A 15,807-nucleotide genomic window follows, 5' to 3' on the forward strand; every position below is an offset into this window, starting at 1 on the left:
CCTCGACCTCCCAGGCTCAAATGATCCTCCCATCTCAGCTTCCTGAGTAACTGGGACCACATGCCACCATGCCCAGCTAATTTTTAAAAATTATTTGTAGAGACAGGGTCTCCCTATGTCGCCTAGCCTGGTCTCAACTCCTGGGCCCCACCGATGCTCCTGCCTTGGCCTCCCAAAGTGCTGAGATTACATGCGTGAGCCACTGTGCCTAGCCTGTTGTAATGAATGGAGAGAGAACTGGGCAGAGGTTGGCAGGTGCAGTGGTAGGAGTTATAACAGTCTAACAGTAACAACTTCTGCCCAAGCATCTCTGTATGTGGGAAAGAAAGAGAAAGACCCCTCCTCACAGCCCCCATGCAGGAGAGGAGAACATGTGGGCCTTCAGGGCAAAAGAGCCCCACGGTCCTAGTGAATAACCCTGCATGGACTGAGGAGCTTGCGTGTGGAGGGATTTAGAAGGTATTTAGCAGATAAAGTCAACAGGAGTAGGTGCAGGTAGGGCGGGGTAGGAGGCGGAACAGGGGGAGTGCAGGCCCATACCTAGGCTCCAGCTTGGGTGACAGGTGGGCTGAGGGTGTCAGAGACCGCACGGAGATCACCAGAGTTGCCACACGGGTCCTGATGGGAAACACAAATGAGGGAAGTAGGTGGGGAGGCCGTGGGGAAAGGAAAATTCCACAGGGAAATGGGACACCCACACCTGCCCTGTTTAAACAGTAGCCACAGGGCCCCCTGCAGACTGTGCTATGTTGGAGGGGCCAGCCAGGTTACCAGTTCTTCCAATTTCCTGCTTCTGAGAGAAGCCAGGAATCTAGATTTTTAAAAGAAAGCTCTAATGTAGATATGTATTTTGTTGTAAGCATATGCTTTAAATAAAAGTAATAGTCACAACTTCAAAACTCAAAATGCTGTAACAATATGCACAGCAACAAGTCTCACTCCCATCACCCCCCATACAGGTAACCCCCCCACATTCTTAGTGTCTGATGTCTCTCCCTGGTTCACTAATGGGAATACAAACACATGTTATTTTGCTCCCCAATTTTTTATTACTGTTAACTGAAAAATCAGAAATTTATAAATTTAGGCAGGGCACAGTGGCTCACGCCTGTAATCCCAGCACTTCGGGAGGCCAAGCCAGGCAGATCACTTGAGGTCAGGAGTTCAAGACCAGCCTGGCCAACATGGTGAAACCCCCAGCTTTACTAAAAATACAAAAATTAGCGTGGCAGGGTGGCAGGTGCCTATAATCCCAGCTACTCAGGAGGTTGAGGCAGGAGAATCGCTTGAACCCAGGAGGCAGAGGTTGCAATGAACCAAGATGGAGCCACTGCACTCCAGCCTGGGTGACAGAGCGAGACTCCATCTTCAAAAAATAAAATAAATGTTTAAGTTTAGAAAAGACTTTATTTCTTATAAGGGGTTATAGCTGCAAGGTGGCCATCCCACAGGCTGGAAAGTGTGCCTCCAGCTGAAGCCCAAAGATGGGCATGTCAAAGGAGGAGGGGTTGGGTAAGAGCTTTATGTTCAAAGGGTTGGCTAAATATACATATTCAACAAGTTACAGGAGGAGCTATAAATATTCATGAAGATAGTACTGACATGGGCATAATGAACAAACTTGCATGTAATATACAACCCATGTTGGCTTTGAGGTGGAGACTTAACCTTTAAATGTATTACAATTAGGCCCTATATGACAAAAGATCTTTTCAGGACACAAAGCTCAGCAAGTGAGCAGCCTCTGTCCACGGTTGGTGGTCTTCTCATCTGGAGAAAGTTACTGAAATCAGCCCCATATGCAATCACAGGCATAGCTGTGGCTGGTGGATCAGGGGGTCAGTTCGTCAGCATCTGTGAGCTGTATGAGTTGTAATTGTTTTAATATTGCTTATCTCAAGGCCAGTGCTAGAGAAAAAGAAAAACCTCATGGCAATTAAAACATAGCTTATTTATTTTTTGTTTTGTTTTTTAGACAGAGTTTCTCTCCGTCACCCAGGCTAGAGTACAATGTCACAAACATGGCCCATTACAGCCTCGACCTCCCAGGTTCAGGTGATCCTCCCACTTCAGCCTCCTGAGTAACTGGGACTACAGACACACACCATCACGCCAGGCTATTTTTGTTGTTTTTGTTGTTTGTTTGTTTGGTGTGGAGACAGGGTTACACTATGTTGCCAGGGCTGGTCTCCAACTCTGCGCTCAAGTGATCCTCCAGCTTCAGCCTCCTAAAGTGTTGGAATTACAGGCATGAGCTATCACAACCAGCCTGTAGTTTATGCTTTAAGTGTAGGGGTGTGTGACTTAACCCTTGCCTTGCATGGCCTTAGGTCCTGTTAATAATCTGGTATCTTGGCCGGGCACGGAGACTCACGCCTGTAATTCCAGCACTTTGGGAGGCTGAGGCAAGTGGATTGCCTGAGGTCAGGAGTTCAAGACCAGCCTGACCAATATGGTAAAACTCTGTTTCTACTAAAAATACAAAAACTAGCCAGGTGTGGTGGTGTGCGCTTGTAATCTCAGCTACTCGGGAGACTGAGGCAGGAGAATTGCTTGAACCCAGGAGGTGGAGGTTGCAGTGAGCCGAGATCATACCACTGCACTCCAGCCTGGGCAACAGAGTGACACTCCGTCTCAATAATAATAATAATAATAATAATAATAATAATAATTTGGCATCTTGTTGCCACAAACAGTCTGTTCTCTTAGTCTTGTAATCTCTCTTTTGAGATGGAGTCTCGCTCTGTCGTCCAGGCCGGAGTGCGGGGGCATGATCTCGGCTCACTGCAACTTCTGCCTCTCGGGTTCAAGTGATTCTCCTGCCTCAGCCTCCTGAGTAGCTATCTGGGACTACAGGCGTGTGCCACCATGCCCAGCTGATTTTTGTATTTTTAGTAGACATGGGGTTTCACCCTGTTGGCCAGGCTGGTCTCAAAATCCTGACCTCAAGTGACTGGCCTCCAAAACCACTGGGATTACAGGCGTAGCCACCGCACCTGGCCTTGTGATTGCTAGTTTAACATTAATGCTCATCATTTATTGTGTCTAAACCACAAAAAGGCAGGGGTAGGATGAAGCATGTCTGACCTCCTGTCCCATTATGGCTGGGAACTCAGTTTTTTAAGGTTTTGGGGGGTCCCCTTAGCCAAGAGGAGGTTCCACTCAGTCAATACATTGGGGAAACCTCAGGATTTTATTTTTAGTTTACATTATAAATATTTTCAAATGGAGAAAATTTGCAAGAATATTACTATGAGTACCCACCACCTTCCACCTGCTTCAGTTGATTTTTGCCATATTTTTGCTTCTCTCGCCCTCTCTCTCACATTCTTGGACACCCTTTAGCAAGCAGCTCCCAATGACAAAAACATCCTTCTGCATGACACGATACCATTATCACACCTAGGAAACTTAACAATACTTCTACAACATCTAATATCCAGACCATATTAAAATCTCCCCAACTGACCCCAAAGATGTCTTTTATGGCTTTAAAATGATTTTTTGGAATAAGAATTCAATCTAAGATTATGTATTTCAGTTACTTGTTATGTCTTTCATCTTAGTCTAAAACAGTCCACCCAGTTTCCATTGCCCACCATCATACTGACTTTTTAGAGTCTCCAAGTTGTGTTGCAGACAGTCCCATATGGTGAATTTGAGCCACTGTTTCCTTATGGTGTTTCTTACCTTGTTAATCTATTTTCTGTAAACCAGCAGCTAGGTGTAGAGACCTGAATCACCAGGTTAAACACTGCTGGCCAGAATCTTTCACAGGCAACAGATGCTATGTTTGCCATAATGCAGCAGGAGGCACAGAATTTCATTATCACATTATTTGTGATGCTAAGCTTGATGATTTGGTTGAAGTGATGACCTGCATATATATTCTCTGTTTCCAATAGTCTATGTTTAGTCTACTATTTTAAAGCAAACAGTAGGCTGGGCGCGGTGGCTCACGCCTGTGATCCCAGCACTTTGCGAGGCTGAGGTGGACAGATCACAGGTCAGGAGTTGGAGACCAGCCCGGCCAACATGGTGAAACCCCATCTCTACTAAAAATACAAAAATTAGCCAGGCATGGTGGCACGCACCTGTAATCCCAGCTACTCAGGAGGCTGAGGCATGAGAATCGCTTGAACCTGGGAGGCAGAGGTTGCAGTGAGCCGAGACTGCACCACTCCACTCCAGCCTGGGCGACAGAGCGAGACTCCGTCTCAAAAAAAAATTTTTTTTAAAGCAAATGGCAGCATATTGTATATACCCTTCTGCACCTTGGAGTCCTTGTATAGAGAAATTCTTCAACTTGTTAATTTATTTATTAAAGACAAGGTCTCACTATGCCACCCAGGCTGGAGTGCAGTGGAGTGCAGCCCTCAAACTCCTGGGCCCAAGCAATCTTCCTGCCTCAGCTTCCTGAGTAGCTGAGACTACAGGCTTCAGCCACCGTACCTGGCATTTTTTGTGTGTCTTGATTTCTAGGCACTCTTTCAATATTAAGGAATATTAATTAATATTAATATTAATATCTGTAAAATAAGTGGAAATATTTTTTCAATTTGTTTTTTGACATTTGTTTTTGCCATGTAGAAGTTTATTTTTATATATTTAAGTTATCAATCTTTTATTTAATGCTTCTGGATTTTTAATTAAAATTATTAAGGCCTTTCCCATCCCAAGGTTATAAAAGAATTTGCCCATGTTCATTTTTTACATTGGAATCTTCAGAGTTTTATTCTGTGGCAAGGGGTGAGATGTGATTACTATTTTATCTTAGATTTTTTTAAGTTGTCAAATTAAAATAAAAACGTAAGAGAGTCTCACTCTGTTGCCCATGCTGGAGTGCAGTGGCGCAATCTCAGCTCACTGCAACCTCCACCTCCTGGATTCCAGTGATCCTCGTGCCTTAGCCTCCCTAGTAGCTGGGACTACAGTCGTGTGCCACCACGCTCAACTAATTTTTTGTATTTTTGGTAGAGATAGGGTTTCACCTTGTTACCCAGGCTGGTCTCGAACTCCTGAGCTCAAGTGATCCACCCGTATCAGCCTCCCAAAGTGCTGGGATTACAAGTGTAAGCTACCGCGCCCAGCCTTTTTTCTTTTTTTGAGACAGGATCTTGCTCTGTCACCTAGGTGGAAGTGCAGTGGCATGATCACTGAAGCCTCGACCTCCTGGACTCAAGTGATCCTCCTGCCTCAGCCTCCCGAATACCCGGGATTACAGGCACTCCACACCATGCCCGGCTAATTTTTGTATTTTCAGTAGAGATGGGGTTTCACCATGTTGGCCAGTCTGGTCTGGAACTCCTGACCTCAAGCAACTCACCCGCCTCGGCATCCCAAAGTACTGGGATTACAGGTGTGGGCCATCTTGCCTGGCCTCAAAAAATTTTTAAAGTACAGTGTGGGCCAAAGTTCTCTGACCTCTGACCACTGGTGAAGGAGACACCTCTTCTCCCTTTCTCTTGTTTCAACAGATGAGTTTGACAACGCCCATTTTACACTCCTTGGGGTCCCCAACAAACCCCTGCAGTGTTTGGTGAGTGTCCTCTGCCCTGCCCTTGGGTAGCTAAGGGGCACCAGCCCCAAGCGCCTCTGGTCCTGGGATCTACTCCCTGAGCACCTCCTCAGGGTGTAGATGTTGGGACTCCCCACATCACCCCATCCGGGTTCCCGACTTCGGGCGCCCCCTCGGTCCAATGCACCGGGCCAGTTGTCAGCTGAGGCCTTTGGGATGGACTGGGATGGCTTCTCTAGGCTCCTGCGGCTACTGCTGCGGGGGCCTGACCCCCGTGGCCCTGTCAGGACATCACCGCGACAGGCCAGAAGCTCCGCAACAGGTACCACGAGGGAAAGCTGGCGCCCATCGCGCCGGGCATCAACCGAGTGGACTGGCCCTGCTTCACGCGCGCCATCGAGGATTGGTCCCACTTCGTGTCCTCGGCCGGGGAGTTCAAGCTGCCTTGCCTGAGCAAGCGAGGTCGGTCTACGTACCGGTCGCTAAAGGAAGCGCAGGGCAGGTGGGCCGCGGGGCTGGAGCAGGGAGCGTGGACTGCGCACAGGAACGTAGGCGGCGGGACAGGCAGAGACAGGGCTGGACCGCTGGGGTGCAGTGGTGGCACTTGCGGTGGGTGGGGCCGAGACGCGCGCGCGGATCTGGAAGCAGGACTGTCCATGAGAAGGGGGCGGAGCCAGGAGGAGCCGTCGGGGTGGGGGTTTGCCCTGCAGGGTAGCGGAGGCGGGACCTGTTTTCAGAACATGTGTGGGTGGGGCTGGATTGTGGGCGGGGCTTAGGTAAGGAGGCGGGGTTTGTCCTGGGAGACGGATGAGCGCCGGAGAGGGGGCTCTCTGTTCGCAGTGGAGGGTCTCAGCGGCTACGCGGTGCGGTACTTGAAGCCAGACGTGACCCAGAGCTGGCGGGTAGGGAGCGCTGCGCGCAGACCCGTCCCTGGGCGGGGAGAGGGGGGTCCTGGTGGGGAGCGGCTTAAGACGGGAGTTGAGGCGGGGAGGAGACCCAGAGCAGGGCCTCCCAGTCTTCAGGACCACGGTCTCTAGCGGGAAGCCCTGTGTGGGGCGTGGGCAGGGCGTCCGTGCTCCCCCGACTCACCGCGCCCCTATCCCTGCTGCCCGCCTCAGTACTGCCTCAACCAGAACCCCAGCCTGGACCGCTACGGACAGAAGCCCCTGCCTTTCGACTCCCTGTAAGTGACGCCACGCGCCCCGGGACCCCATATCCGGGGGAGGGAGGATGAGGTCTGGGCCGTTTTCCTAGCACACACGCAATGACCCTTGAAAACGTGAGAACTGGGAAAAATTGGCTCCAATACACCAGAAACAAATTACAATTTCAAATGAATACACGTGTAATTCCTACTAAACGGAGCACCTTGTCCTCCCTGACAACTCCACTCTTGCGGAGTGGAGGCGTTTGCATTGGGTGTAGGCGCCCTGGAGCCCTTCAGGAGGGATGGCGGGGAGAGGGGGTGGCTCCCGAGGTCTAGCGAGGCGCCCAGAGAGGGTCGCCCCTTCCCATCTCGGGTTCACCCGCCCCGTTCTTTCCCAGGAACACTTTCCGAAGCTTCGGCTCCAGCTACAGGTAGGGGAACGGTCCTGTCCCGCCCCACAGCCAACCACTTTCCCATCCGACTGCTGGGGACAGCCTCGGGGCTCCCTGACTCTGAGACCTCCCTGCCCCGGCGAGGCCTGGCGAGGAGGAGGTGCCCTCCTGGGGGGGGCGCAAGCTGCCTCGCTCTGGAGAGATCGCCCCTGGCAAATGTGCAGCCCACTGGGGTGGGGATAGACGCGCGGGGGTGGGGGTGGGGGATCCATATCCCACCAGGTTTGACTGGAGGAGGCCAAAAGGATGGGGCGGGGGTGTTACCTGGAAGGAGAGAAAACAGACAAATAAGAAACACGAGGGAGAGCCAAGAATCTGCCTTTTTGGGTGCGGAGAGGCCCTAAGGGAGGGGGCTAAGTGGTGTCCCCGGCAGGGTCGTCGCACAAGTAAAGGCTTGGAGATAAGAACAAGAACGGAGGTTGCAAGATATTCAGACATTTTCATAACTGAGCCATCTCTCACCTTCCTCGCCCCACTTTGTACACTCCAGCAAGACTAGATTCCCCCGAAACCCAGCAGGACAAGCACTCTTCATACCTTTGCCTGTGCTGTTTCAGCGCCTAGATGGTCCTTCCTCCTCTGCCTGAAAAACTTCTTCGTGCCTTTCTTCCCCCTCCCCCCCCTCAAAATCTAGCTCTGTCGCCCAGGCTGGAGTGCAATGGCGCCATCTCAGCTCACTGCAACCTCTGCCTCCCGGGTTCAAGCAATTCTCCTGACTCAGCTTTCTGAGTAGCTGGGATTATAGGCTAGCGCCACGAAGCCCGGCTAATTTTTGTATTTTTAGTAGAGATGAGGTTTCACCATATTGGTCAGGCTGATCTCGTGATCCACCCGCCTTGGCCTCCCAAAGTGCTGGGATTACAGGTGTGAGCCACCGCACCCGGCCTCTTTCATGCTCTTTAAAGCCCAGCCCAGATGTGCAATCCTCCTTGAAGTTTTCCCCCACCTTCTGCCTCTCCCCACCGGCTCACACTCCGTCCCATTGGTCATTACCTATGTGTCCATATCTTATAGCACCGAGACTATTGCACTGTCATTATTGACAGAAGCTAGCCTTCCCCTCTCCCACACGGGAACGTTTCTGGGTTTTGCTACCGTATGATGCCTAACAGAGTAGGTTCACTAAATGATTGAAAAATGGGTGCAGTTTTTCATAGTTAGGAATCAATGGTAGAGAAGGATGAGGCAAAGTCAAAGGAGGGAGGTTAGCTTGACAGCTAAGGAGGACAGCTGAAAATACAGAAAACAGGGAGCCACTGAAGTCTCCTGAGCCACACAGAGGCTGGCTAGAAGCTGTGTTTTCAGAGCCTAGAGGGGGAAAGCCTGATTTTTTCCCCTAGGACACCCTGGAAACCCCCACCTCACCCCTACTTCTCTCCACAGTCGTGTCAACTATCTGACCCCCTGGCATTAATCTCTGGAAAGGAGGCTGACTCCCAGGCTGCTGGACAGTGCCACCTCAGGTCCCCTGGCCAGACCGAGGACTTATGGTGGCACCAGCCATCTCCCCAGTTCAGCCTAACTAGAAATAAACCTAATACTTCCTTAGAGAGACATGCAATTGTCTCTCTGTGTGTGTGTGTGTGTGTGTGTGTGTGTGTGTGTGTGTGTGTCTTGCAGAGGCTGGGAGAGGGTCAGGACCACAGGATGACAGTATCTTACCCTTGCCTGTCCCCAGCCAACTCCTGAAGAACTGGTGGGGGGTTGGAGAAAAATGTTTGGTGACCTGGTTCGAGAGTCAGGGTGTAAGCCCTAAGGTCCAGCCAGAATTAAGGTCCAAGAGCAAGAGATGTGTTCCTGCCCCTTGCCGGCAGCCCCACACCCAAACCCCCTCCATTTCAGATCCTGAATTTAAGCCCTAAAGAGAAAGGGAGGGGGTTAGAAAGCTATTTTTAGGTGCCTTTTTGAAGCTCTTGCCATACCGGTGTGCTCTGGGGGGTTTCCCTGTGCCCGGGGTCGCCCTGAAGGTGTGGGAGCAGGCTGGGGCAAGGGGAGCTGGCCAGGCCTATGGTCTTGATTCTTGTGATGCAACAGACTGTAGAGTCTAAACTTGCATGAGATGCACGAAGCCACTCAGAGAAGAAAGTTCCCTGCTCTCCAAAGCACCACCAATAAACATGTCATCTAAGCAAAAAGTCCTCTGCTCTATCCATGAGGCTTCAGAAATAGCCCTTGTCTACCCACCAACCATCCATTCCAAGCTGCTCCTGTGAAAAGAAGGCATGATGTCCCAGGGACAGTGTGGCGACTCCTGGCCCAGGTCTGGAATAATGCTATCCAGGGGGCTAAGACAGAGCATCTCCAGCAATGGTAAGGGGGTGTATTAGTCTGTTTTCATGCAGCTGATAAAGACACACCCAAGACTGGGAAGAGAAAGAGGTTTAATGGACTCACAGTTCCACATGGCTGGGGAGGCCTCATAATCGTGGTGGAAGGCGAAAGGCACTTCTTACATGGTGGCAGCAAGAGAGAATGAGTGCCAGGGGAAATGGTTTCCCTTATAAAACCATCAGATCTCATGAGACTAATTCACTACCACAAGAACAGTATGGGGGAAATCACCCCCATGATTCAATTATCTCCCGCCAGCCTCCTCCAACAACATGAAGGAATCACGAGAGCTACAATTCAAGATGAGATTTGGGTGGGGACACAGCCAAACCATATCAGGGGGTTAGGGCTGCTAGCATCTGTGCTTAGCTCCAGGACCTTCCAGATACCCTACCCCCACCCCACCTGTGGGCGGCTGACAAGCATAGACCTAGATCAGGATAAATAGCTACCAAGCTAACAATCTACCTGTATAGGACTTCTGGTCCTGAAACCTGGGGCTTCAGGGACCCACAGACCTCCTGAAATCATGTACAGAATCATGTGTCCACCTTGGGACTGCACTTGGGAAGCCACTGGCAGAGCCGCCTGGAGTGTCAGAGTCACGTTCTGTGCTTCTGTCCCCTCCAAATGACAACTCAGAGAAGAGCTGGACTTGCCCAGGGCTCACAGCAGGGATGCTAGAGTTCTGGCCTGGGAGAGGTGGGCCAGCCAGAGAACCCCAGCACACATGCTGAAGCCTGCCAGATGGAATCAAGTGACTGCGGTGTTTTTCCTGGCCCTGCTTCCTTGTATGACTGGACAAGTCCCTGCCAGCATACAGCCCAGCAAACACTACAGAGCTTTGCCTGGGCCAGGCCCTTTGCTGGTGCTGGGAGGACACAGACAAGATGCTCTCCCTGCCCTCCCTGCCTTTGAAGTGCTTCCAGCCCAGCAGGCCCAGCCAACGAGAACCTGAAAGTAGAGGTGATCACATGAGTACACACCTAGACCATGTTCTCCCAGCCAAAACCCCATGAATGGCAATCCACACCAGCAATTTAATTAAAGCTTCTTGCCCACTGATTGTACATTTAATCCTGATTTCAATAATATAAATATATTATAAAATATATAAATATAAATACATGTATATATGTAATTAATATATATTTATATAAAATATAAATATAAAAAAGTGTGCCTAAGAATAAAGGAAATGCAGAGTAGATAAGCATAAATGAGTCTGCTTTTATGTGCAATTTCTATTTTTAAATGGAAGGCAATGCATTAACCATCTTGCAGACCCCATGAGATGGGTCATTTTAGACCCATTTTACAGATGATGAAATGAACTTTGGAAGGTTAAGTGGCTGACCCAAGATCTGGTGATTGACAGAGCTAAGAATTGAAGTTGGCCTGCCTGAGCCCCCCACCCCCATCCCCTGCCTGTGGCCACTAGGTTCTACTGCCTGCCTGCTACGGGACAGATCCAAACTAAGAATGGGGAAGAAACCAAAGGGGGCTTCCTCGGGGTGGGGCCATCTGACTAGGGCTCAGAGGGAGGATAAGATGTCCCATCAGAAAGCTCTCTTGGGACCGGGCAGGGTGGCTCACACCTGTAATCCCAGCACTTTGAGAGGCCAAGGCGGGCAGACCACCTGAGGCCAGGAGTTCGAGGCCAGCCCGGCCAACATGGCAAAACCCCATCTCTACTAAAAATACAAAAATTAGCTGGATGTGGTGTGCATATCTGTAATCCCAGCTACTCTAGAGGCTGAAGCAGGAGAATCACTTGAACCCAGGAGGCAGAGGTTGCAGTGAGCCAAGATCGGGCCACTGCACTCCAGCCTGGGAACAGAGCAAGACTCCATCTAAAAACAAACAAACAAAAACGAAAAAGCTCTCTCGGAGTTGCTGGCAGTGGCAGAATCTGCAGGTTGAGAATCCCACCCGGAGGCCAAAGGCCAGAGGCTGAGAGAGGGAAAGCAGCCCATCCCAATCCAGCTGAGGCCACTGTGGCCCAGCATGCTGACACCCCCTCTCAGTCTCCAGGGACTCTTTGCTCATCAAAGAGAGTCAGAGCCACATTCTGTGCCACCCAGGGTCCCCTCCAAATGACAACCCAGAGAAGAGCTGGACTTGCCCAGGGCTCACAGCAGGGATGCTAGAGTCCTAGACCACATCGGAAATCTTCCCAGCAGCCATGGCCTTGGGGATAGTCCAGCCTCCATGGCCTGACCCCAATCCACTACTGTGGCCCTTTATCCCAACATGAACTCCCCTACAGCCTCCTTGCAATTCCAGAGGCTCTGGGCTTCTGTCTGCCTCCAACCTTTGTTCAAAGCCTTCCTTTCATCAGAAATGCTTTTCCCCCACCTCTTCCTACCCAAATCCCACCCTCCATTCCAGGCAGGCTACTCTCAAGTCCTCCCATCTCCCCCCAGCTCTTCTCTCAAATCACAATAACAGGGACCATAGCTGTCCTCGGGGCTAATTCACACCCTCTGGCCCACCCTGGGCTCATTCACTGGCTCCTTTTATTCTAACTGGACCTGGGGCTCAGGAATGGGGCCTGTGGTCTTTTCCAGAACCAACACACCAATCAGGACTAAATTAACTACTACAGAGTTATAGCGGTGTCGAGTACAAAATCACCTGAAAAATGATGTCCTAACCCAGGGCCTGGGGCTGGCAATGGGGAGGTTCAGGGATAGGGTGAGGGTCCAAGCTGCGGGCAGGGGTGGGGCAGGGGTCAGGCAGAACTCGTGAACATCATATTTTGTGCTAGATATCAGCAGTTTTGACATTTTTTTACTGTACCTTTTGATATGCAAAAACCTCAAAACCGGCTCACCTGAAGTTCGTGCCTTGTGCCCTGTAGCACCTGCTCAGTGCCTGGCAAACAGCAGGTGCTCAGTAATGCTTGTGGATGAACAAAGGCAGGAAGGCAGACCCAGGGTGGGGACAGAGAGATACACAGGAAGGAAGGAGCCATCCCCTTGACTCCATTTCACAGCCCTGAGGAAGACTGTGTGTTCTGGCTGGAATCTTTGTAGATGAGAAAATCAATAGTGGCCAAGGCTTTTCTAGGAAGCACCACCTTCAAGAAACCAAGAAGCCACCTGCATGAGGATCAGATGTGGAGCTCGTGGGAGAGCCTGGCCCTCCTTAGGCTGGGGGGCCTAGGGCCTTTGTGGCACTACTTCTGTACATCTGGGAAGATGGAACGCAGTGGCTTTGATTGTTCAAGGAGTTGAGAGAGGGCCAGAGGGGTTGGTCACGCCATCTGCCTGCTGCTGAAGAGCTTTTTCTACTGCCCTGGCCAGCCCTGGACTGGTCCTGGCTATTGTTCCCGGCTTTCTGGCCAGCAAAGAGTGAGCAGGAGCTCTACACGGCTCAGACCCCACTGCCTCTCCTTCACCTGTGTGCAGGTACCAGGCTCACCTGGCCAACTCCCACAATTCCAGGCCACTTTCATCCACTGCCTGGCTGTGAACAACCCCTGGACTTCCTAAGCATCTGCCCTGCCACCTTATAAGTATGGAATGAGGCTCAGACCTGCTGGCGGATGGGAAAAGGCTTCTGTACGGTGTATGGCAAGGCCGATGGGAGGGCTCTCAGATGGGAGGGCTGGGCTGGCTTGCTCTTGCCTCTGACTTCCCAGCACTAGTCCTTCTGCGTGGATACTACGTGCCAAACATGTCACACAAATCATTCCACTGTGCCCTTACCCTAAACCTCAGAAGACAGCATTATTGACTCCATTTCACAGATGAGGACATTGAGGCTCAGAGAGCTTCAACAGCCTGCCCAAAGCCCTGGAACCAATGAGTGGTGAAGCGGGACTCTAGCCAGGGCTGCTGTGGTGCTCTGAACCAGGACACCACACTCAGTCTACTATGGTTCATGAGTACAGGTTCCACCCCCAGAAAGCGGCATCCTCTCCCCCGTCCCCTGCAGGGCTAAGCATGGAGCAGAGCCAGCGCATGGTGGGAGTTTAGAAAAGCTGTCAGGATGATGGGCTTCCTAAGAACATCCCCTTTGGTGGCCCAGCCTGCCCTGGCACCAACTTCTAGGACCCAGGAGAATGGCCCCCTCCCCTTCCCACTCCTGGTGTCTCTCACTAGCCAGGGGGAATGACTAACTCCCAAAGAGGAGGCTGTGTCAGTCTCTCCCTCCTCCTTCCTGCTTCCTCCCAGCCCTGGCCCTCATCCAGATGTCACCCTCATCCTAAAACACCGCACTTCCCATCCTCCCAGTGGTTGGGCCAAAAGGAATGATTAGCCAGAGACTAAAGATACAGCACTAGTTTATATTCCTAGTCACAACATCTGAAGCTCCCCTTTAAGATGCTATGTTTGGCCGGGTGCAGTGGCCTGTAATCCCAGCATTTTGGGAGGCTGAGGCGGGTGGATCATTTGAGGTCAGGAGTTCAAGACCAGCCTGGCCAACATGGTGAAAACCTGTCTCTACTAAAAATACAAAAATTAGCCAGGCGTGGTGGCATGTGCCTGTAGTTCCAGCTATTCCAGAGGCTGAGGCAGGAGAATCACTTGACCCTGGGAGGCGGAGTTTGAAGTGAGCTGAGATTGCACCACTGCACTCTGACCTGGGTGACAGAGGGAGACTCAGTCTGAAAAAAAAAAAAAAATGCTGTGCTGTAAGAGAAGGAGACACTCATCAGGTTTGGGAAACAGGAAATTGGCCGTCCTGTAGGTCGGCATTCCTGGGCCTATTGGTGGGAGAAGTACCTGTATGGCCAGGTGCAGTGAGCAGCTGCTTAAGCCGGTTTGTGCTGTTTCTGCCACTTACAACCAAGAGAGGCTAGTCGGAGATACCAGAGGGGAACAGGCTGGAGGCCAGGAGGGGCAGGGAAGTGAAAATGGGCCATGGGTTGATCCTGTCGCTTTCCCAGAATCAGAGCACCAGGCCTGCTGGTGGGGCACTGAGATGGGGAACTGAGGCCTGAGAGAGGGACAGACAGAGGCCTCAGGCCATGTGTTACCAAAGGGCCTGGCCTTGAACCCAAACATCTGGGCTCCCAGACCAGGGCCCCATTGGCTGCCCTGGTTTAGGCCCAGGCTGGAGCCTAGAGGCTGAGGACCTGGTGGAGGTGTAGGAACCCCACTGCTTTGTGAGGCAGGTAGGGGTGGGGACAAAGGAAGAAGAAGCCACTGCAGGCTCCATGTGAGCTCAGCCATGTCCAGCCAGAGCCCCTCCTGCCCTGACCCATGCATGTTGTCACCCACTCAGGAGGGACAACCTGTGGCGGTAATTATAAAGCCTCACACACACGCTAGCACTTTCCAGGGGCCTCTCAGGATAGGTGGGTTTTGCCTAGGTCACATGGCAAGAAAGCAAGCTGGGACTTGAGCCTGGCACGGAACCAAGGCCCTGGGCATCCTCTTCCTGGGAGGTAGAAGTCTGTGGGAAGGAACCACATGGTTTCTCAAGGGCAGGGTCCTCCCATGACCACCCGGAGGGAAGAAGAGGAACATGGGGTCTGGGTCACATCTGGGTCCCCTGGCCTTTCGTACCTTCTATACCCAGCTTTCGGGCCACCTGCAGTGTAGGCAGCTCCTTGTCCTTTTAACTCAAGGCAAGGGGCCCCTACTGACCACTTTCCACTGGCTCTCAGGTGCCCAGGCTTGGGAGGCTGTTTTTCCCTCTCTCTCCCCAGCCCCATCCCCACCTTTGAGCAACAGACAGAGCCTGAGTTGCAGCTGGGCCACTGGGGCAGGGAAGGGGTGCAGGAGGAAAGGTGTGCTGGAGGGGCTCAGGTGGGAGGCAGCTGGGCTGGCCCTGTAGAAGGGTCACTGTGAGACAGGGTGGGTGGTTGTGGGGTGACAGCAGGTCCTCCCCCTCCTCTGGGGCAGGGCAGGGCTGGCTGCATCTGCTGCTGCTGCAGGCAGGCCCTTTGTTTTCCATCAGGGCTGAGCAAGCTGTCATGCCCACCAGGCCCAGTGCCTGGCTTCCAGCCTTCCATGAGCTGCTGCTCTCTCACAGGTCAGCTCCCACTTCAGGGGCTGTGATTAAACCCAAAAGAAGTCAGGAGGCCTCGGTATCATTCCTGAAAGCCCCAGGTGTCCTGGAGTTGGTACTGTCAGCATCTTCAAGCGTCCCCACCAGGGACTCTCTATGGGGCTCTATTTAATTCTCAAAACAACCAAGCAAGGCAAGGTGAACCTCCCCATTTTACAGATGAAGCAACTGAGTCCAAAAGAGGTTCCCAAGGCCACACAGCCAGAACATTCAAAGCTCAGGATTCAAACCCAGCCCTGTACCCCAGTCCCCAAGCCGCCACTCGGACCTGTGCCCCTCTCTGCCTCTCCATGTCCATTGTTCCCCTGTGGAAGAAGGAGCAGAACAAGCAGTGC

General features: G+C 51.8%; 1 protein-coding gene across 3 annotated transcripts in view; it reads left to right on the top strand.

Annotated features, from left to right (window-relative positions):
* Positions 1–8,667, top strand: part of SPMIP8 (sperm microtubule inner protein 8) — an 11,927-nt gene extending 3,260 nt beyond the window's left edge. For all 3 annotated transcript variants that reach the window (XM_011758034.3, XM_071084657.1, XM_071084656.1), the window contains exons 3-8: positions 5,478–5,539; positions 5,806–5,980; positions 6,359–6,420; positions 6,637–6,701; positions 7,064–7,096; positions 8,501–8,667. In XM_011758034.3, the coding sequence (XP_011756336.2) occupies positions 5,478–5,539; positions 5,806–5,980; positions 6,359–6,420; positions 6,637–6,701; positions 7,064–7,096; positions 8,501–8,531 (428 nt within the window). In that variant the 3' untranslated portion in view covers positions 8,532–8,667. The remainder of the gene's footprint in view (positions 1–5,477; positions 5,540–5,805; positions 5,981–6,358; positions 6,421–6,636; positions 6,702–7,063; positions 7,097–8,500) is intronic.
* Positions 8,668–15,807: the final 7,140 nt, after the last annotated feature.

This window comes from Macaca nemestrina, chromosome 18 (assembly GCF_043159975.1).
Source record: "Macaca nemestrina isolate mMacNem1 chromosome 18, mMacNem.hap1, whole genome shotgun sequence".
Taxonomy (NCBI): Eukaryota; Metazoa; Chordata; class Mammalia; order Primates; family Cercopithecidae; genus Macaca; species Macaca nemestrina.